Below are 21,582 nucleotides of genomic sequence, written 5' to 3' on the forward strand. Positions count from 1 at the left end.
TGCCGCAGAGCAGAGCTGGCCATCGAGGATTCTGGCGGGGAGGACCGGATCACCTCCCCCCCCCGTCGAGGATTCCAGGGGGAGGGACAGAGCGCCTCCCCCACCACCACAAACAGAATCCGCGAAAAGGTAAGTGACTTTCGTACATCCCTACCCTGATCATCTTTGTTGCCCTCCTCTGAACCCTCTCCAGCTTGTCTGCATCCTTCCTCAAATGTGGTGCCCAGAACTGGACACAGTACTCCAGATGATGCCTAACCAGTGCTGAGTAGAGGGGAACTAGTACTTCCCGGGATTTGGAGCTATGCTTCTATGAATGCAGCCCAAAATAGCATTTGCCTTTTTTGCAGCCACATCACAATTGTTGGCTCATCTTCAGCTTGTGATCTACCACAATTCCAAGATCCTTCTTGCTTGTAGTGTTGTTGAGCCACGTATCCCCCATCTTGTAACTGTGCATTTAGTTTCTTTTTCCTAGGGATGTCAGAGAATTCCGCCACGGATCTTGGTGAGGCCGAATGCCAGTGCATTCGGCCCCCCCAAACTCCGTGGCGGAATGGCCTGCCACCCCCCTGCCCGCCCGCAGATCCCCCCCCCCCAGGACGAGACTTACCTGGGGCGGATGTTCTCGACGGCGGCGGCTCCAGCAGCGGCTTCGGTGGCGGCGGCGGCTGGTCTTCCAACCGACTGCCGCCGCTGCCGCCATTTGCAATCTGGTTCCCCCCCCCTTTCGTGATAGGCTACGTAAAGACTTACGTAACCTATCACATCTGGGTTAAAAAAAAATGTGTACGCAAATAGCGGTGGCTACGGCCGCTGCCATTTGCGTTCCTTACTTTTGGCCGTCTTAGTCTACGTAAATATTTATGTAAAGTAAGATGATGAAAATAAAGGGGAACGCAAATAGCGTCCGCTACGCTATTTGCATTCCCCTTTCCTGTCTTAGTCTAAATAAATATTTATGTAGACTAAGACGGCCAAAAATAAGGAACGCAAATGGCGGCGGCCATAGCCACAGCCATTTGCATACTTTCTTTGTTTTTGTTTTAACCCAGATGTGATAGGCTACATAACTCTTTATGTAGCCTATCACGGCTGAATTCAGGGATGCAAACGGCGGTGGCTATGGCCACCGCCATTTGCGTCCCTGCTAGCCAGCGGCCGGATGTCTGGCTGCTGGCAGAGCCGGCCGGCGGCTCTGCGGAATCCCCGCGGAGCGGAGCCAGCCGGCCAGGATTCAGGGGAGGGATGGAGCGCCTCCCCCCCAGTGGAACCCAGCGGAGCCAGGTAAGCAGGGTTTCGTACATCCCTACTTTTTCCTAGGTGCAGAACTTGGCATTTATCCCTATTAAATGTCATTCTGTTGTTTTCTGCCCAGTGCTCCAGTCTATCCAGATCACTTCAAATTTTGTTTCTGTCTTCCAAAGTATTAGCTATCCCACCCAATTTGGTGTCATCTGCAAATTTGATCAGCATTCCCTGCACCTCCTCCTCCAAGTCATTAATACAAATGTTGAAGAGCACTGGGCCCAGGACTGAGCCCTGCGGTACCCCACTCGTTACCTCTCCCCAGTTTGAGAAGGTCCCATTGAGAAGCACTCTTTGAGTCCGATTCTGTAGCCAACTGTGGATCCAGCGGATCGTTGTTTCATCTAGCCCAATTTGAGCTAGTTTGCTCATCAGGATATCATGGGGCACTTTGCTACACTGGCCGCCATTTGCATCCCTGCCTTTTACCATGATAGGCTAAGTAAATATATACGTAGCCTATCATGGCCTCCACATTTGCAGCCAGTGCAGCCCAGCAGCGGACAGAAGTCCGGCTGTGGCTGGGGAGGATTCCAGGGGGAGGGATGGAGTTCCTCCCCCCCACCGCGGATGCCCTGGATCGGAGAGGTAAGTACATTTCGTACATCCCTATTTATTGGGCACTATTAGAGCTGTTCTCTCCGTTGCGGTGCATGAGCCATCGTCTATTGTTACCCCCAACTTTACGGCTCCCTCCCCTGTAGGATTCAGTTTAAAGCCCTCCTGATGAAGTTCTTCATGCTGTGGCCAAACACATTCTTCCCAGCCTTTGTGAGGTGCAGCCCGTCCCTTGCCAACAGCCCATCTTCCAGGAAGTATAGCCCATGGTCCCAGAATCCAAATCTCTTGCGCCGGCACCACCTTCGTAGCCAGTCATTCACCCGGAGTATTTTCCTTTCCCTTTCTATCCTAACTACTGGAAGGATGGATGAGAAAACTATCTGGGCCCCAAAGTTCTTGAGTTTCCTTCCCAAAGCTTCAAAGTCTGACCTGATTTCTTCGTAGCTCCGCTTGGCGGTATCATTTGTTCCCACATGGATGAGAAGAAAGGGATACCGGTCAGTGGGCTTTATGAGTGCAGGCAACCTTTCAGTCACATCTCTAATCCGTCCTCCCAGGAGACAACATACCTGGCGAGTCCACGGGTCTTCACGACATACTTGGGTCTCGATCTCACGCACCAAGGAGTCTCATTCTACTACTACTCTTCTCTCCTTGTTGTTGTAGGCCTGGGTTTCATCGCCTCTGTTTGACTGACCTTCAGCCTCTTGCTCACTCTCATGCGGTGTCCCGTGTAATTCTTCCTCTGCAGGCTGTCCCCCAGTCTCATCCTCAAGTACCTGGAATCAGTTCCACAGCTCCACTGCTTCCACTGGTGCAGAGTGGCGTCTAGTTCTTCTTCTCCTAACTGTCACCCTTTTCCAAGGAGTATCCTCTACTCCATTTTTCTTCACCTCAGCATTTCCCATTTCTGCCTCAGCTTGCTGTTGCTCTTCAAGCTTCTGGACTGCCCTTTGGTGCTGTAGTTCCCCAATTCTGTCCAAGAACTCTTCGTGTTCTCTTATTCCGCGGAAGGTCGACAGTCGCCACTCCAGTCCACTTACTTTTTCTTCCAGCAGCATGATCAACTTGCACTTGTTGCAGGTGTAGGCCATGTTGTTCTCAGGCAAGAAAACAAATATTGCACACACCTTGCAGGTCACCACCACTGGAGAGTCTTGTCCTTCCATAGTAGGGATGTCAGAGAATTCCGCGATGGATCTCGGTGAGGCCAAATGCCAATGCATTCAGCCCCCCAAAATCCATCGTGGAACGAAGTCCCCGCCTCCCCCACCCCACGAAAGGCACACGAAACAGAGCACTTACCTGCTCCCATCCGCGCTGCTTTTCGAATGGCGGCCGTCTTGCAGCCGTCATTCGCTTCCTCCTCTCAATAGCCATGATAGGCTACGTAAATACTTACGTAGCTTATTACGGCTAATGCAGGGACACCATTTGCGTCCCTGCAGAGGCCGTGATAGGCTACGTAAGTATTTATGTAGCCTATCACGGCAGGGGGGGGAACCCCAGCGTACACAAATGGTGGCGGCTACCACCATTTGCGTACGCTGGGTTTTTTTCCCCCCCTGCCATGTGTCAGGGTGGACACTGAGCCCATAGAATCCCAGAGTAGTTCTGATTCGGAGGAAGAGCAGTCGCTCCTGGGAGAGGAGCACGCCCCTTTTTCCCTGGACCCGCAGCTGACAGTTTCCTCCCACCCACATTCCTAGATTAGAAAGCAGTCCAGGGAGTGACCCAGCACCGATAGCAGACTGGTTGGATGCGCGGCACAGATGCAGAGAGCGGCGCCAAATGGAGAGCGCGGAAAGGAGGCGTAGTGCCCAGTTGGCACTCAAAGAACGGTTGTGCCCAGAGGATCCAAGGGAAAAGGGGAGGGATTCTCCCTAGACCTTATATTCAGGGGTCTGCCAGTAATTGCTTTCAAACGGGGACCAACTGTTCTAACTTAGGGCATAGGGATGCTGCTGCTCAGATCTAGTTGCTACCTGTAGAGCTGTTAAGTTGTAAAAGAAGAATAAAGCTTTGAAAAGAGTCCCTTTGTCTGTGTCTGGACTTGGCTACTGGATTAGAATGAGAGTCCTCCAAGGAGCCCTTGACACCGTGATAGGCTACGTAAAAACATACGTAGCCTATCATGGCAGGGGGAAAAAAAACCCAGCATACGCAAATGGCGGCAGTTACCACGTAAAAAAATATTTACGTAGCTTATCACGGCTCAATACGGGGATGCAAATGGCGGCAGCTAAGACAGCCGCCATTTGCGTCCCTGCAGGGCTGCCCAGCGTATGCTGGGGGTTTTCTTTCTGCTGTGATAGGCTACATAAATATTTACGTAGCCTATCATGGCTCAATACAGGGATGCAAATGGCAGCAGCTATGACAGCCACCATTTGCGTCCCTGCAGGGCTGCCCAGCGGTCGGATGTCCAGCTGCAGGCGGCCGGAGCTGGCCGGTGGCTCCGCGGCTTGGCTGTGGAGCGGAGCCGGCCAGGCAGGATTCCGGGGGGAGGGACGGAGCGTCTCCCCCCACCACGGATGCCCCTGCACGGAGCCAGGTAAGGGATTCGTACATCCCTATTCCATAGCCTCTATTCTCTTTTTGTGTCTAGCTTTCTGATGGTTCTAGACTAGCCTGTTTCTGATCCTCTACTCAACAGAGGTTAAAAGCAGAGTCCCACTGGTGAGGAAGTGTGTGTTACAAGAAAAATAATTTTAAAAAAAATGTTAGGGGCCTCCCCCTTGACCTCCCCTGGCCAACTTCTGTTTGCTCCCCCTGTTTGCTCGCTCCTGGTCAGTCAGCAGAACATGGCCCAAAGTCCCCGTCCCCTAGCTGGCAATAGCACTGCCATAGATTATGATGAGGCATTTAGGAAAAGAGCACCCCACGGCCCTATAGCACAGTGGTGCTTCCTGAACAGCAGTGTAAGATAATTCCGGGGGTGGGGGGTGAAATCTCAATGGATTTTACCAGTTTTGCACTGGAGTATTTCATTCTGCTCCCTGCTTTTGGCTTTGACTCAGATTGTAGTGTGTCAATTTTTTAATTGCCACTGGCAATTTGCACAAATGGGATCGTGATTTTTTCCCCCAGGTTTTTAAATTAGCACAAATGGGATAGGGCTTTTGGGGGTCATTATATTTGCATAAACAGGGTGGGGTTTTGGGGAGGGGAGTCTTTAATTTGTGCAGATGGGGTCAAATTTTATTTTTTAATATTTCTTTCATGGTGATCTTTTGCAAGTCTGCCTATCCATTATGTGTTCCTGTTAGGGGTGTACGAAACCCCGCATACCTGACTCCACCGGGTTCTGCAGGTGGGGAGAGGTGATCCATTCCTCCCCCCCCGGAATCCTGCCCAGCTGGCTCCACTCCGTGGCCAGGCCGTGGAGCTGCCAGCCGGGCCAACCCGCAGCAAGGCCTCCAGCTGCTACTGGGCTGGTGTGGTTGCAAATGGTGTCCTATGCAGGGGATGCCATTTGCGTCCCTACGCCGGCCCATGATAGGCTATATAAATATTTACATAGCCCATCACGGAAAAAAAAAAAGGGAACGCAAATGGCAGCGGCTACGGCGGCCGCCATTTGCGTACCCTTTTTTAGCTGTGATTATTTAATATATGTAATATTTTTTACTGTGATTATTTAAAATATTTAAATATTTATGTAGCCTATCAAGGTGAAAAAGGGAACGCAAATGGCGGCTGCCATAGCCTCCACCATTTGCGTTCCCTTTTTTTGCTGTGATAGGCTATGTAAATATTTACGTAGCCTATCACAGCCTCTGCAGGGGCGCAAATGGCGTCCCTGCGTTAGCCATGATAGGCTATGTATTTATGTAGCCTATCACAGCCATTCGAAAGACACACGAATGGCAGCTGCAGACACGGCCGCCATTCAAGGTGCACTGGAACGGCCGACCAAGGTAGGCTCTGTTCCGGGCCCATTTTGCCGGGGGGGGGGCAGGGGGCTTCGTTCCACCATGGATTTTGGGGGCCCAAATGCACTGGCATTCGGCCTCACCAAGATCCATGGTGGAATTCTCTGCCATGCCTAGTTCCCATTGTAAAAATCCTTAGTTTCATCCTCTCCACCCACAACCTCACTTAGCCCAGGAGAGCCTGTGCGTGTCCAAGAATTGTCAGTGCACCCTCCACTTCCGGCTTGCCTTCCTAGCAGACGCCTTTTTGTTTAAGGCTGCCTCGTCGTGTCATAAACCCACCCATGCCCAGAGTGCCTCCTCAGAGCAATGAGTGGGATCGTTAAACATACACAAACATCATGGCAAAGCAATAATGGGGGGGGGGGATTGTGCAAGTTTCAAGCAGAGCAGTAAAATGGCGGTGAAAGGGGGACTGAATATCCCCCCCCCCTGGCAGTGTTATCTTCTGGCCAATGAGCCGTGAATTGACACTGGGCACAGTCCTCCCCCCTTTCAACACTTCCTTGATTGTGGTTTGGACTCGATGGACTTATAGACCCCTTCCAATCCAGTCTATGATTCCTGAGGAAGTTGTCAAAGAGGAGATATTTCCCACCTAGGGATGTTGGAGAATTCTGCCACGGACTTCAGTGAGGCTGGATTCTTTAGAGTCCAGCCCCCCGGAGTCTGTGGTGGAACAGACTACCCCCCCCGCCACCCCCTGGAATCCCTCCACCCAGAACGGATCTGGCAGTGGCTCCAGCGGTGGCTCTGGGTAGTCTTCTGGTGCTGCCGGGCTGCAGCCGCAAATGGCGGCCACTACACCAGCTGCCATTTGCATCCCTTCCAAGCCATGATAGGCTACGTAAATACTTACGTAGCCTATCACAGCCTAATGCAAGGATGCAAATGGCAGCCGCTACAACGGCTGCCATTTGTGGCCGCAGCAGCCTGGCAGCAGCTGGAAGTCCGGCTGCAGCTGGCCCCGGCCGGTGGTTCCACAGCCTTGCCACAGAGCGGAGCCGGCCGGGGAGGATTCCGGGGGGGAGGACCGAATCACCTCCCCTCCATCAAGGATTCTGGGGGGAGGACTGCATCGCCTCCCCGCCCCTGCGGACCCCAGCAGAACAAGGTAAGTGGGGTTTCGTACACCCCTATTCCCACTCCCCATCACATCTGCTTTTTGGTAAGGATGGACAAAAGTCGCTTACCTGGTCCCGCAGTTTGCTTCACGGTGGTGGGGAGGCACTTCGGTTCTCCCCCCGAAATTCTTGGCGGGGGGGAGGCAGCCTGCCCCTCCTGGCCAAAATTCAGGCCGGGGGGGGAGGCGCCCCATCCCTCACCGCCGAAATTCTGGCCAGGGGGGAGCACCCCGTCTCCCCGGCCACGAAATAAAAAAGTAATGGGGGGGGAAACATGTGATAGGCTACGTAAATCGTTACGTAGCCTATCACGTGTTTGTTTGTTTTTTAAACTTTATGGGGAAATGGCAGCGGCGGCAGCAGCCGGTCAGAAGACCGGCCGCCGCCCCCACCCCCACCGAAAAGCCGCCGAAACGCCGCCGGGATCCGCCACCGAGAGGGACATTCAACAAAGGTAAGTCCCATCCCAGGGGGGGGGCGGGGGGGCAGAGAATTTCTCCACCAATTTCGGGGGGCCGAATGCGTTGGCATTCGGCCTCCCGGAGATTCGTGGAGAAATTCTCCGCCATCCCTACTTTTTGGAGCAATTATTGCTGGGGTTACTTTAGCTTCCATTCTCCTTCATCCCTTTTCAGACTCGGGATGATTTTCCCCCTTCTTCTAGGAATCAGGAAGAAAGCACACCACTGTCTCCTGAATGCATTCACACTTTAAAAAAAAAAATCACAGGTGCTAGGAAAGAAAGCAGGACAGAGTTGACAAGAACACTGAAGCCTGCTTGAAGTGCTTGAAACAAAATGTCAGCATCTTTATAAAACTGTTGTGACATTTTGTTTTAAGCGCTTCGGAGCAAGCTTCAGTGCTGCATCCTGTCTTCCCTTCTAGGAGCTGCCATTCACCCCCTTGGAAGCCCTGAGTGAGACATTGTGGCTAGTCATTGTCGGCCCCCACATCAAAGATAAACTGGAGTGTACAGACGGGGCTGGGCACCAGCAGGAGAGAGACAAGCTGGGCAGTTTGCTGAGAGCATAACCTTGGGAAATGCCAGAGGCAGGCCCACTGCAAATTCCATCATGATTGCCAGTGCCACATCTGTTTGGGCCCATATCCCAGGCTCTCCTGGGCCAAGGGCGGAGAGGCCAGGGTTCCCTTTGTGGCAACCACCCAGCCAATCCATCAGCCAGTAAGTGGGAAAGGAATGCAGCTGGGACCCTGCCCCCTCTCCAGCGCCCTCTCCAAATACCTTAATGGGGGAGGGAGGGGAATGCCTGGAGTTAGCTCATACGTGCCCCAAGCTAACCAGAAAATCTCTGTCCACTTCTGGAGTGCTACCTGAGCAAGGAGTGCAGTACTCATGGGAAGGTTTTACCCAAGTGTTCCAGATCCCCTTCACAGTGGACCCAGCTAGGTCAGACTCAACCAACCTGAAGTCAGTTCGCAGCAGGCCAGACGTAGCAGAAGCCAAGATTGCCGAGGAACACACAGCAGGAAGAGTGGAAGGCCCCTTCACCACCACCCCTCCATTCCCAACCTCCTGCTGATTCCCCTGAGTGTAGTGCCAAAGAAAGCATGAGGTGAGATGAGTCCTACTACCTACCATGGTGCATCGTACCATGGTGCGATATGCCTTCTTTGACCTGATCAGTCAACCTAATCAGGGCTTGTGGCACAGGGGCCTTATGGCAAAATGTGACATTCCATCAGTGTTTAGGTTGCTGCCAGGGGATTTCATCTTGTTGGGATTTAAATTCAATAACATCTGGTATGTGGACAAGGTGATGCCAAAGGGATGTTTGATTGCTTGTGCTGCGTTTGAAACATTTAGCACAGTCTTAGAATGGGCCAGCAACACAAGAGTCAGCCAGCCACGTATCACCCATTACGGGGAAGACTTTTTGTTCACTGCCCCACCAGGTTTCATAGACTGCGAGGGATTCCTGCAGGCATTCCACACGTTGGTGCATCAGCTGGGCATCTCACTGGCAATGAGAAGACTGAGGGCCCCACCACAAGGCTTGGATTTGGAGGCAGGTGCACCCTGCCTGCCTGAGGATTAATTGGCCATGCTGAGGTCCCTCATCCGGGGATTCTCCAAGGCACCCAACGCACCTTGAGAGAGCTGCAGGTACTTCTTGGCCACTTCAGGTTCGCTTGCAGGGTGATCTCCCAGCCAGGCATTTTGTTCCCGGCTCACAAGGGCCATAGCCAGAGTCCCTTCTCCCCACCAGCATGCCAGGTCATGCCAGGTAAGAATGAAGACATGCAGGTTTGGCTTTCCTGCCTAGATGGATCAAATGGGGGTTTCTTCTGGTAAGAATGCTTGGCTGAAACAGCTGACCTTCAGGTTCAGTCTGATGAATCAGGTAGCCTGGGCTTCAGGGTCTATTATAATCTGATGCATCAGGTAGCCTGGGCTTCAGGGTCTATTATCATGGTAGCTATTGTGCTAGAAAGTGGCTCAAGCAGTGGGCAAGCCTAGGGACCACTAGGGACCTAACATTCCTGGAGTTATTTCCCATCGTAGTGGCCGCATGTATACAGAGGACTGGGTGTGCAGGACCAAGGGAAGGGTGGCTACACAGAGGCTACACAAAATTGGTGGCTACACAAACTTCCAAACTTTTGTTGCATGAATGAATTTCAAAGTGCCTTGACTTTTCTCTTCAACAGATTAAAAATAAACACCTAGAATTGTCCATGCGGTAGACCTGATTTCCACCTCTGGTGTATTCCTTTTCTGCAGCAACAACTCTGGAAATCAATCTCTCCTGAGTCTCACAGGAAAGCCAAGAACATTAGTGAATTCAAAACAAAGTGGGGAAACAATTTTTAAAAATCTTATGGTTTTTTTAGTTTTGCTTTATCAGGTCTAAACTATATGTCTCTTCAGCAAACACAGATTTCCAGCTCTGTTTCTGATTAATATTGTAAATTAGCTTGGAGGAGAGGGTTTTTAGAGATGGGTGCGTAACTCTTTCTCCGCCCATTGCTATTCCACTGCAACCCACCCTCCAAGAGCTTTCATTCCAGTGAAGCTACATGAGACAAGAAATATGTTCTGCTGCAGTGAAATGACCCTAGATGGGGTGAGTGGAAGAAGTGGTCCTGAGCATAGTGACTGTAACCCATTGCTTACCATTCAAGCTTTCTAGCAGTGGTTCCCTTTTGACTACAAACTCCTTAATCTTCAGAACTGCTCTCTCCATCAGGGTTGATTTTTCATATGCTCTGTTATCTAAAAGACAGGTAGAAAAAAAGAAAAGAAATGGCGGTCTGCTGCACTAGTCCAATGCGTGGCTTTATTCCCACCCCCACCCAAGTAGTGCTGGGCATGATTTTGAATCAAGGCTCCGCATGTCTTGAATGCCATGGCTCAGCCTCGATATGACAGTGCCTTACTCTTACTTATTTAGGGTGCTTCATATTCAGGGCCCATTCTATGCAGAGATGCTTTCTGAGGTGATTCAGTTTAAACCCGGCTTTTCACCAACCAAACCATCAAGATACCATCAAGAAGTATCTTGCAAAGGGAAGAATTGGGAAGGCAGCTGGTGGAGGGGAAGGAGTAAGTGCGACTGAAAACAATGTAATTTACTTCTGAGTAGACATGTTTACCTGGCACTTCCGCTGAGCAGAGCCATGTGAGATGTATGTTATTCACAACTCCGTAAGTGTGATGAAGGGAATTAGCAGCTTGTTTGTTTTTTAATGTCATTTCAAAAGCAATTCCCAGTTCCCACACCTCTCTCCTGAGTCCTGTGCTAAGTAAGTGCAATTGAAGACAAGGTGATTTACTTCCAAGTAGACATGTCTTATGGAGGCTATCCATGCTGAGCAGAGTGAGGTGTGTGTGTTAGTCAAAGCAACACACCTCTGCAAGTATGATACAGTGAGTGGCTGGAAAAGCAATTCCCAGTTCCCCACCCCTCTCTCCCATGCTGAATAAGTGTAGCTGAAGACAATGTGGTTTACTTCTGAATAGTGGAGGTGGGTTCCGCAAGGAAGGGCTTAACTTCTCTCCTCCTTCTCTGGAGGCAATTTCCCTTTCCTCCGTTCCTCCTCCAAGCACCACTCCCCCAGAGAGTGCTGAATTGCAAGTTTAGGACATGTTGTTGTTGTTCAGTCGTTCAGTCGTGTCCGACTCTTCGTGACCCCATGGACCATAGCACGCCAGGCCTTCCTGTCCTGCGCTCTCTCCCGGAGCGTGCTCAAGTTCATATTCATTGCATCTGTGATGCTATCTAGCCATCTCATCCTCTGCCGTCCCCTTCTCCTTTTGCCTTCAGTCTTTCCCAGCATCAGGGTCTTTTCCAGAGAGTTTTCTCTTCGCATTAGGTGGCCAAAATATTGGAGCTTCAGCTTCAGTATCTGTCCTTCCAATGAGCACTCAGGGTTGATTTCCTTTAGGATGGACTGATTTGACCTCCTTGCAGTCCAGGGGACTCGTAAGAGTCTTCTCCAGCACCACAGTTCGAAAGCATCAATTCTTCGGCGCTCAGCCTTCCTTATAGTCCAGCTCTCACAGCCGTACATTACTACTGGGAAAACCATAGCTTTGATTAGACGGACCTTTGTCGGCAAGGTGATGTGTCTGCTTCTTACTATGCTGTCTAGGTTGGCCATAGCTTTCCTCCCAAGGAGCAAGCGTCTTTTAATTTCATGGCTACAGTCACCGTCTGCGGTGATCTTGGAGCCCAAGAAAGTAAAATGCTGAGTCCCAAAATGCAGGGAAGCCACCATGAAGAGAAAATCCATCACAAAAAACGACATCACAAAAATGCATTTTTTTTGCAGAAGAAAACCGGGGGGGGGGGGTCTCCACGGGCAATTTGCTGTGACCTGGCTGCATTCAGAGGTTGTTTGGGGGACATGTGGGCTGCCATCCCACAGCCACCCTGGAGTTTTGGCAGGAAAAAACCCACAGATTTCCTGAGACTCCTTAAAATCCGATTATTTTCCTTATGTCGGGTTCTCCATGCTATAGTTATTGTGTGACCCAACACCCACATTTCCACTGGGTATGCTACCCCTGCTTGGGGCTGTGTCTTTCACCTGGCCTCACTTCACCTCACGGACGCTGGTCAACGGGTGTTTCCCCAATGTATCCGCCATTTTGCGGCTGGCCGTCAGAGTCCTGAGCTACCTCGTGGCATTTACTTCACCCCGCCTACCGCTAAACTCTGGTGGCCCTCCCCGCAAAGTCTAGGTGTGCTCCGGGAGGCCTCTAACTTTTTTTTTTTAAGTAAAGCATTAAAGCAAAATAACAGTTTTGTCCAGCAATAGCTATACCCCCCTATCTCACTATGGTACAATAGTGGGATAGGGGGTAGTTCTTGCTAATGTGGTTTTAGAGGGAAAGAAATAAAACAAAATTGGTGGAATCAGGCATACATCTGGGAAGCAGGTGTCTCCGCAGAAGTAACTCCTATTGCGGCTTGTTCCCTAAATATCGTTGCAGCGTTTCTTTACTGTTTGCTTTGCTGCTGTAAGGAGGTAATTAATGCAGGGGGGGAGAATGATTTTTGTGAGACCATAGCAGAGGAGGAAACCTCCCGGGGTTTCATTGATTAACAAAGGATCTGCAGCTTCCAGGAGCTTCAAAGGAAGGAAAAAGGAAGTAGCACTTGGATGGTGGGGGGGGAGCCTCTCTTATTGGCTGAGCAGCCCCTGCCAGTCTGATGATGTTCACTCCAATCCACCTACCCCACCCAGATGTATGTTCCTGTGAAACAACTTAGAATGGTGCGGTGCACTTGTTCACGGAGCCCTGCACGAACCAAAGCCGGTGCCTTGAAAAGTCTGGGTAAGCCACCATTCACTTCTCCTTCTGTTGTCATGAAGACACCGCCCAGGATTGATACTAATTAGGGGTAACATCATGTGTTGTCCCCATGTGTGAGGTGCAGTAACACTGCAGTAAATTCCCCATGTAGATTGGGTCCAGCTCTTCAGTCCAAAAGGACATCAAAAGCGATAGCTTACAAAATATATAAAAATATGAAATAAAACAATATCAAAACATAGAACAGCAGAGAAGGCAGTATTCCATGATTAGAATAGCCTTAAAAGTAAATCCAGAAGGCCTGTGAGGCAAATGAAAAGGACTTCATCTGGCACCAAATTGTAATCAGACAATCAGACAAACCAGGGGTGGGCAACTTCTGTCCCTCCAGATTTGGCCTACAACTCCCAACAATCCTAGCCTGCACAGCCAATGTTGAGGGATGATGGGAGTTGTAGACCAAAAAATATCTGGAAGGCCACAAGTTGCCCACTCCTGCTCTAGTATTCAGCATCCTCCCCCATTCATGTGGAGCTACTGGGGAAGACTTCCCGGGGGGGGGGGGGGCTTCCTAGAAGACATGAGCTCCCTTTTTTGGTTCACGTTTTGCCTCTTTGCACACTCACTGAGGCAATGTTTAGAAACCAGAAATTGGTAGCAGAAAAAGGTGGCCTGGCAGTGATTACGTCTAGGTGGCTGCCCAGAACAGCACACTGTAGCTGGTGGCAGCATTTCTGTGGCTCCAGCAGGTACCAGGAGCGCCTTCTTCCCTGGAGATCAAATCTACAAGAACCAGGCTACCTAGGTAAGATCTGGACGAAGAGGCTGGGGGAAATATTTTCTCTCTGTTTAAAACAGTGTCTCCCCACACACACACACACATAAACACATGAGAAGGAGTGGAGAACGGTCAGAAAGAGCAGTTTGCTGGACTCAAGGATGGTGACAAAAAGGGGAGGCCCTTCACCCTTAGTTTGGGCAATTCTCACAACTCAGACTATGGAGCGTTCCAGAATTTATTTATTCTTTTACTGCACTAAACAGGTACCTGATTCTCATTTGTTGAATGTGGTTTAGATGTCTTTCCCTACATCTCTTGTGGGGCTGTCACACTTCCTAGCGCTTAAACTGCGGTGTTCTATACCCAGTGCATTCTGCAAATGCTAGAAACCTCTGAGCCAAGATGGGGTAAAATATTGCCTCCAGAATTAGGTGGAGGATCAAGTTTGTCCTATCTGAAATGTGGTTGCACAGGCATCATGGGCACCTTTTGGATAATGCCTGTGACCTCCCAAGTGACCTGGGATGCCACACCTGCCTTCCGTTATGGCTCTCCAATTATAGCTGGCAAAAGGCACTTCTGGGAGCTGCCATCACCTGGGCAGAAAGGAGCAGGGCAGAGTCCAGAAGCACTTCCAGACCTGTATTTTCTAGCACAGGTAAAGCCACTGTGCCCCCTTCAGCTAAGGTGTGCTATAGAGGGAGACCATATAGAACAAGTGTCTGACACTTTAAGGGCTTCTTTGCTTTCGACAAAGTGCCCCATTATAACCTGATGAGCAAACTAGCTCAAAATGGGCTAGATGAGACAACGATCCGGTGGATCCACAGTTGGCTACAGAATCGGACTCAAAGAGTGCTTATCAATGGGATCTTCTCAAACTGGGGAGAGGTAATGAGCGGGGTACCGCAGGGCTCAGTCCTGGGCCCAGTGCTCTTCAACATTTGTATTAATGACTTGGAGGAGGAGGTGCAGGGAATGCTCATCAAATTTGCAGATGACACAAAATTAGGCGGGATAGCTAATACTTTGGAAGACAGAAACAAAATTCAAAGTGATCTAGATAGACTGGAGTGCTGGGCAGAAAACAACAGAACGACATTTAATAGGGATAAATTCCAAGTTCTGCACCTAGGAAAAAGAAACCAAATGCACAGTTACAAGATGGGGGATACGTGGCTCAACAACACTACAAACGAGAAAGATCTTGGAATTGTTGTCGATCACAAGCTGAAGACGAGCCAACCATGTGATGTGGCTGCAAAAAAGGCAAATGCTATTTTGGGCTGCATTAATAGAAGCATAGCTTCCAAATCCTGGGAAGTACTAGTTCCCCTTTACTCAGCACTGGTGAGGCCTCATCTGGAGTACTGTGTCCAGTTCTGGGCACCACACTTTAAGAAGGATGCATTGCAGACAAACTGGAGAGGGTTCAGAGGAGGGCAACAAAGATGATCAGGGGACTGAAAACAAAGCCCTATGAAGAGAGATGGAAAGAACTGGGCATGTTTAGCCTTGAGAAGAGAAGACTGAGGGGAGATAGGATAGCGCTCTTCAAGTACTTGAAAGGCTATCACAGAGAGGAAGGCCAGGATCTCTTCTCGATCATCCCAGAATGCAGGACACGGAATAATGGGCTCAAGTTCCAGGAAGCCAGATTCCGGCTGAACATCAGGAAAACCTTCCTGACTGTTAGAGCAATACGACAATGGAACCAATTACCTAGGGCAGTGGTGGGCTGTACCACACTGGAGGCGTTCAAGACGAGGCTGGACAGCCATCTGTCAGGGATGTTCTGACTTGGATTCCTGCATTGAGCAGGGGGTTGGACTCAATGGTTTTACAGGGCCCTTCCAACCCTACTATTCTATGATTCTATGATTCTTATCCTGCTATTGAGATTGCTCACTCACGAAAGTTTGTGGGCCCTTTAGATGATGCATTAACCTCCAGGGTGTCTACTGCACTAAATGACTTTTATTCTATTGTTAAAAAATTGGAGATAATGAGCTATTATATTACCCCACTTGAGTTCCCTCCGTGAAAAAGGAAAAGTTGCAATAAGAGGAGCTAGACCAATGAAACATATGGAATATTCAGATACGGAGGAAAACGGTGGGGGGGAGGAGAGAAGCACGTGTAGAGGGAGTCCATTGTGATCCTGCTTATTCCTGCAGGATTAAGCTGAAGCTGAACCCTGACAAGACCGAGGTACTTTTGGTGGGAGACAAGAGGAGGCTGGGGGATGTTGACCTGGTGTTGAATGGGGTACGGCTACCCTTGAAAGACCAGGTCTGCAGCCTGGTGGTCATTTTAGACTCCAGCTGTCCATGGAGGCTCAGGTGTCAGCTGTGAGCCGGACAGCGCTGTACCAACTCCATCTGATACGGCAGCTGTGCCCCTACCTTCCCTACCATCTGCTCCCATTGGTAGTACATGCCCTGGTCTCCTCTCGTCTAGACTACTGTAATGTGCTCTAAGTGGGGTTACCCTTGAAGATGGTTTGGACGCTGCAGCTGGTACAGAACGCGGCTGCTCGACTGATTGAAGGCAGCTGCCAGCATGATCACATCACTCCTGTGCTGAAGGAGTTGCACTGGTTACCAGTTGTTTTCCGGGCCAAATTAAAGGTGTTGGTTTTGACCTTTAAAACCCTATTTGGTTCCAGCCCAGCCTATCTCAAGGAGCGCCTCCAGCAACACCAGGCAGACAGCTCAACAAGATCAGCCTCGGATGGCCTTCTCTCTGTCCCATCAGCCAGGACAGCTAGGCTGGTGAGGACAAGGGAGAGGGCCTTCTCTGTGGTGGCCCCCATTCTGTGGAACTCCCTCCCCAGGGAACTCCGCCATGCCCCCTCTTTAATGAGCTTCCGCCATGCATTAAAACTGTGGTTGTTCAGGCAGGCATTTGGGGTGGGCTAGGGTCTTTTTAGAAATATGTTTTCATGTAGAATTTTATTGTTTTAAAACTGTTGTATTGCTGTACATCGCCCAGAGTGGCCAGGTGACTGGCCAGATGGGCAATTAATAAATTCAATAAATAAATAAACAATAAATAAATTTAAAATGGAAGCAGAAAGCCCCTTTTTAAATTAGGGATTTTATGCTGGTGTAGAGGTGCTCTAAGCGGAGGAAGGTCTCACCCAGAAAATGGAAAGGAATAGGAGTTGCAGTCTAGAGCTTAGCATAGGCTGGATCATCCCCTCATTTATTTATTCTTATTTTTTCCCCTGTTCTTCAGATTGAAGTAAAGCCAGGCAGGATAATTTTGTGGGCTTTTCTTTGCTAGACGCGTTGAACTTACATAGAACAGTGACCACAATTATAAGGAGGAACAGGAGTATGCACAGCGCTATGCCAATAGCCATCGCAGTGGCGGTTCGCATGAACTCTTGTAGCTGAACGAGAAATGTCTTTCCTTGAGGGAGGAGAAGAAAGAAAAACCTGCTTAAGCCACTGAGAGCCAAATCACACTCATAACTACCTCATAGATGTACTTCTAGAAATATGCTTTCAAAGAGCGAGCAAGTCCATAAATCATGACTGGTTATCTGACTTAAAACAACTCCATTAAATAATATACTGCGATATTCAAAATATCAGAGAACAGATGTTATCTTTCCATCAATAAACTAAAAATAAGACTCAAAGTTGGAAGCAAAATATTATATTTTCAACACTGTACAAATGATTTCCATTTATCTATTAAAAGTTCTGATTTGTGATGCTTTTCTCTAATGTGTAGATAATTTTCCTGTTTTTCCATTGCAGTATAGCCTCACATTTCCCCAGTCCATTTCCTTATATTTGGTATTTTGAGTAGCTTCCAGTATTTGCCACATAATAACCAAGCAGAATAAAATCTCTAATCTGAACATATTCAAACTATTGGGGTTTCTCACTGTTTCATTTCCTTTTGATATCATCACATGATATAATTCTATTGTTGTTGTTTATTCAGTCAGTCGCTTCCGACTCTTCGTTTCTTCATGGACCAGCCCACGCCAGAGCTTCCTGTCGGCCGTCGCCACCCCCAGCTCCCCCAAGGTCAAGTCCGTCACCTCCAGGATATCATCCATCCACCTTGCCCTTGGTCGGCCCCTCTTCCTTTTGCCTTCCACTTTCCCTAGCTTCAGCATCTTCTCCAGGGTATCCTGTCTTCTCATTATGCGGCCAAAGTACTTCAGTTTTGCCTTTAATATCATTCCCTCAAGTGAGCAGTCTGGCTTGATTTCCTGGAGGATGGACTGGTTGAATCTTCTTGCAGTCCAAGGCACTCTCAGAATTTTCCTCCAGCACCACAGTTCAAAAGCATCTGTCTTCCTTCGCTCAGCCTTCCTTATGCTCCAGCTCTCGCAGCCATAGGTTACTACGGGGAATACCATTGCTTGAACTATGCGGACCTTTATTGTCAGTGTGATGTCTCTGCTCTTCACTATTTCATCAAGATTTGTCATTGCTGTCCTCCCAAGAAGTAAACGTCTTCTGATTTCCTGGCTGCAGTCAGAGTCTGCGGTAATCTTTGCGCCTAGAAAGACAAAGTCTGTCACTGCCTCCACGTTTTCTCCCTCTATTTGCCAGTTATCAATCAAGCTGGTTGCCATAATCTTGGTTTTTTTGAGGTTTAACTGCAACCCAGCGTTTGCACTTTCTTCTTTCACCTTCATCATAATTCTATACTCACTGTTAAATCACTGACAATACAAACTCATGTATTTCTGCTCAGAAATAATTCTGACGCAGTTTTATGGGTCTTGCTCCCACTGGGAAGGAGCACAGCCTTAACTCTGCTGTTATACTGGCTGGTTTTTCATTATCGAACATCTGTCTATCTATCTTAGTGCTGTGCATAAATCCTTTTTTTTTTCAGTCTATTTTTGCAACCATTGAGTGGGGGGAGGACTGAAAGAAATCACATATGAAAATTGTGGGAAAATGTGAGAATCTTTGGAGAAATTTTTGGGTGTGGGGCTGTGACACTTATGTTACCACTAGGAGCTGGCTGAGATGTCTGAATGAGTTTCTCTCCCTTTCACATTCCACCGTACACCCTGTGCTTGCAAAGGCTCTTCTCTCCCTGCTTTGGAGGAGAATGGCTGCCTGCAACCACCTCGCTGTTTGGATGGGGAGAGTATTTTGCAAGCTCAAGTCATGTTGGCTCTAGGTAGCCAGTGTCGCTCACCTTGTTCTCCCTACTTTGGCAGGGAGGCTGCTCCTGCTAGCCTCCTGAACAGGGAGTGCGCTCTAAGTAGTTTGCAACTTTGGGTACTTGGGAGGAGGGGAGTGCTGTGTGGGTGGGTGTGAGAGAGAGTCTTTGCATGAGGTTCTTGAAATGAGGCATAACGCTTTAAAAAAAACAAAACCCTCTCCATCATACCCTCTATTAGCAGCCCTGCCTGACAGGCAAAAATAGTGGAAATGGGAACTGGCAGATTTCCAATGCTGTAAACAAGAGTTTTCTGACATTGCAAGCAGGAAAGGGAGATTTCTAAAGTTTTAAGAATGTCAGGGTTCCCCTTATGACCTGGACCTCCTGAGCAACTCCTTAAGGCTCTCTTGCCTCCTTAAGAGTCCCACCTTCCTTCTTTCAGACTTCCCCTTCCCAATAACATGAGGTTTAACTGAAAGTACTGCTTCAAACCTGAAGAAATGAAACTTAACTGGGGGAAAGAAACCAAAACTTAAATGGGGAAATGGAACTACTCCTCTCTGAGATATCCCCCCCTAACAGAAAAACCCAGGCCTCTAAGCATGACCTTTTTTCCCTTTGCCTCTGTAGGCCTCAAACCTTCACAACTTCCCCTTCTTTTAAAGTGGAACATTTTTCTTAACCAAGGAGAATTGTGAAACGTCCAAGGTAACAGTACAGAAGGCAAATAAGAACACAATCCTATGGCCGCTAGTCAGTGGCTAGACAGCCATAGGATTGGAGCCTGTGCTCTGAGGTTGGTTCCCTGAAAACTGACCTCTACCCCCTCCCGCGCTGCCTTGTAGGCAGCATAGAATGGCCCCGTGCACCGTGCTCAGAAGAGGAGCATGGAGCAGCAAAAACAGGGCATTCCTGGTAGGGATGTATGAATCCCTTACTTGGCTCCGCGCAGGGACATCCGCAGTGGGGGGAGGCACTCTGTCCCTCCCCCTGGAATCCTCCCTGGCCAGCTTTGCTCCATGGCTGGGGCCATCCGCAGGCGGAGTTCCGGCCACGGCCGGGCTGCTGCGGCCGCAAATGGTGGCCGTCGTAGCGGCCGCCATTTGCATCCTTGCAAGCAGCCGTGATAGGCTACGTAAGTATTTACGTAGCTTATCACAGTAAAGGAAGCCACGCAAATGGCGTAGTGGCTGCCAATTGCGCGGCTGCCTTTACCGTGATAGGCTACGTAAATACTTACGTAGCCTATCACGGCTGCAAGTCGCAAATGGCGGCCACAGCAGCCCGGCTGTGGCCGGCCAGGAGACCAGCCACCACCGCCGGAGCCGCTGCCGCCGCATCCGCCCCAGGTAAGTTCCATCGCAGGGGGATTTCATGGGGGGGCGGGAGGCTGTTCTGCCACAGATGCCCCACGGGAAAGGGGTGGACTTTCGCCTCCTAGCCATTAAGTTCAGAGGCTTCCCGCCCTTTCCCTCCAAATGGAGACCAACTGATTCACTAAGGCTAGAAACCCCTGTTAGGCAGCTCTCTTAAGTTTCCCTCATTAAGCTCAGGCAATTAGCATCTGTAAGCATCATTAGGTTGAATGGAAATAAAGCCTTAGAAAAGAGCCCTATCATCTGCGTGTTGATTCTGACTACTTGAGGATTTCAGAAGACAGCAAGGGTGCTCCTAACAACATTCTTTCTGGATAGTGGAGAAGTTTCTTTCTCTTGGCAAGAGTTCCCTACTCAGGTAGGCTATGAGATGTTCGACAAAGTCACGTTCCTGTAGCAACACAGCATCCATGGCTACAATAAAGGTTTTTTTTGAAGTCAAATGCCTTTAAAACAGGGCTTGAAAATAAAATGACTTTCAGTTCGTCAAAAGCTTCCTGATATTCAGCAGTCCACATAATCTTATCAGGTTTACATTTCTTCATAAATGAACACATCCAGAACAGAACAGAATGGCCCAGAATGGACACTTCCAAACAAGCAAAATCAACCAAACTCACTAGTCACACATAACTCCATGGGAGGGATGAAACAAACCACAAAACGTCCACAGAAACCATGTTCCAATACCAGTTCCAGGCCAAAAACAGGACGTGTTTTTGGCCTGGACGGAACGCAAAACCGGACGGAACAGCAACTTCTGAGTGAGCCAAATGGTTGGCTTGGCTCACTCAGAAGATGCCATACCAGCCTATTTTCTGGAATGTGGACTATGGCCCAGAACAGCTGCTGAAACATAGTTTCTGTGGTTTTTGCGCTTATTATATCAATCCCATCTAGTCCGGTGTAACTGGTGAGTTTGGTTGATTTGGCTCACTCAGAAGTTGTTCCATTCTGTTTGCACAATACAGACTATGGTCCAGAAGGGTTATTGAAACATGGTTTCTGCAGATATTTTGGAACTTCTTACATCAGGCCTTTCTAGTCTGGTGTGACTAGTGAGTTTGGTTGATTTGGCTTACTCAGAAGTTGCTGTTCCAGCCTGTTTTGTGCAATACGGAATATGGCTTGGCTGGAACATAAACATAAACATGTTTTATGTGGAAGTTTAGGAGCTTATTATATCTGTCCCATCTAGTAGCATGTGACTGGTGAGTGTGGTTGATTTGGCTCACTTGGAAGTTGCTGTTCCAGGCCATTTTTCTTCAATATGGACTATGGCCCAGAACAGGTATTGGAACGTGGTTTCTGTGGACATTTTGTGACGTGTTGCATCCATCCCATGGAGTTACGTGTGACTGGTGAGTTCAGTTGATTTTGCTTGTTTGGAAGTGTCCATTCCAGGCCATTCTGTTCTGTTCCGGATGTTTTCTAGGCATTATGGGGCTAATAATAATATAATATTGCAAGGATTTTAGTCCTAAAATATTGTTCTCAAATGTTTCTAACACATGCCACTATTTCTGGCATGCTTTTTTTAATATAAATGGGCTGTTCCAGCCCATTC

The 21,582-nt window shown here is 49.0% G+C and overlaps 1 protein-coding gene across 8 annotated transcripts in view; it reads right to left on the reverse strand.

Annotated features, from left to right (window-relative positions):
- The window catches only part of LOC146343540 (C-type lectin domain family 4 member K-like), an 88,256-nt gene that overhangs the window by 39,846 nt on the left and 26,828 nt on the right, over positions 1 to 21,582 (reverse strand). For 6 of the 8 annotated variants that reach the window (XM_084860177.1, XM_084860173.1, XM_084860175.1 and 3 more), the window contains 2 exons: positions 16,795 to 16,908; positions 10,065 to 10,163 (listed from right to left, as the gene is read on the reverse strand). In XM_084860177.1, coding sequence (XP_084716303.1) covers positions 10,065 to 10,163; positions 16,795 to 16,908 — 213 coding nt within the window. The remainder of the gene's footprint in view (positions 1 to 10,064; positions 10,164 to 16,794; positions 16,909 to 21,582) is intronic. The other 2 variants (XM_084860179.1, XM_084860180.1) reach the window with 1 other exon arrangement.

This window comes from Heloderma suspectum, chromosome 5 (assembly GCF_057233095.1).
Source record: "Heloderma suspectum isolate Gila_16-S chromosome 5, 16-S_ref, whole genome shotgun sequence".
Taxonomy (NCBI): domain Eukaryota; kingdom Metazoa; phylum Chordata; class Lepidosauria; order Squamata; family Helodermatidae; genus Heloderma; species Heloderma suspectum.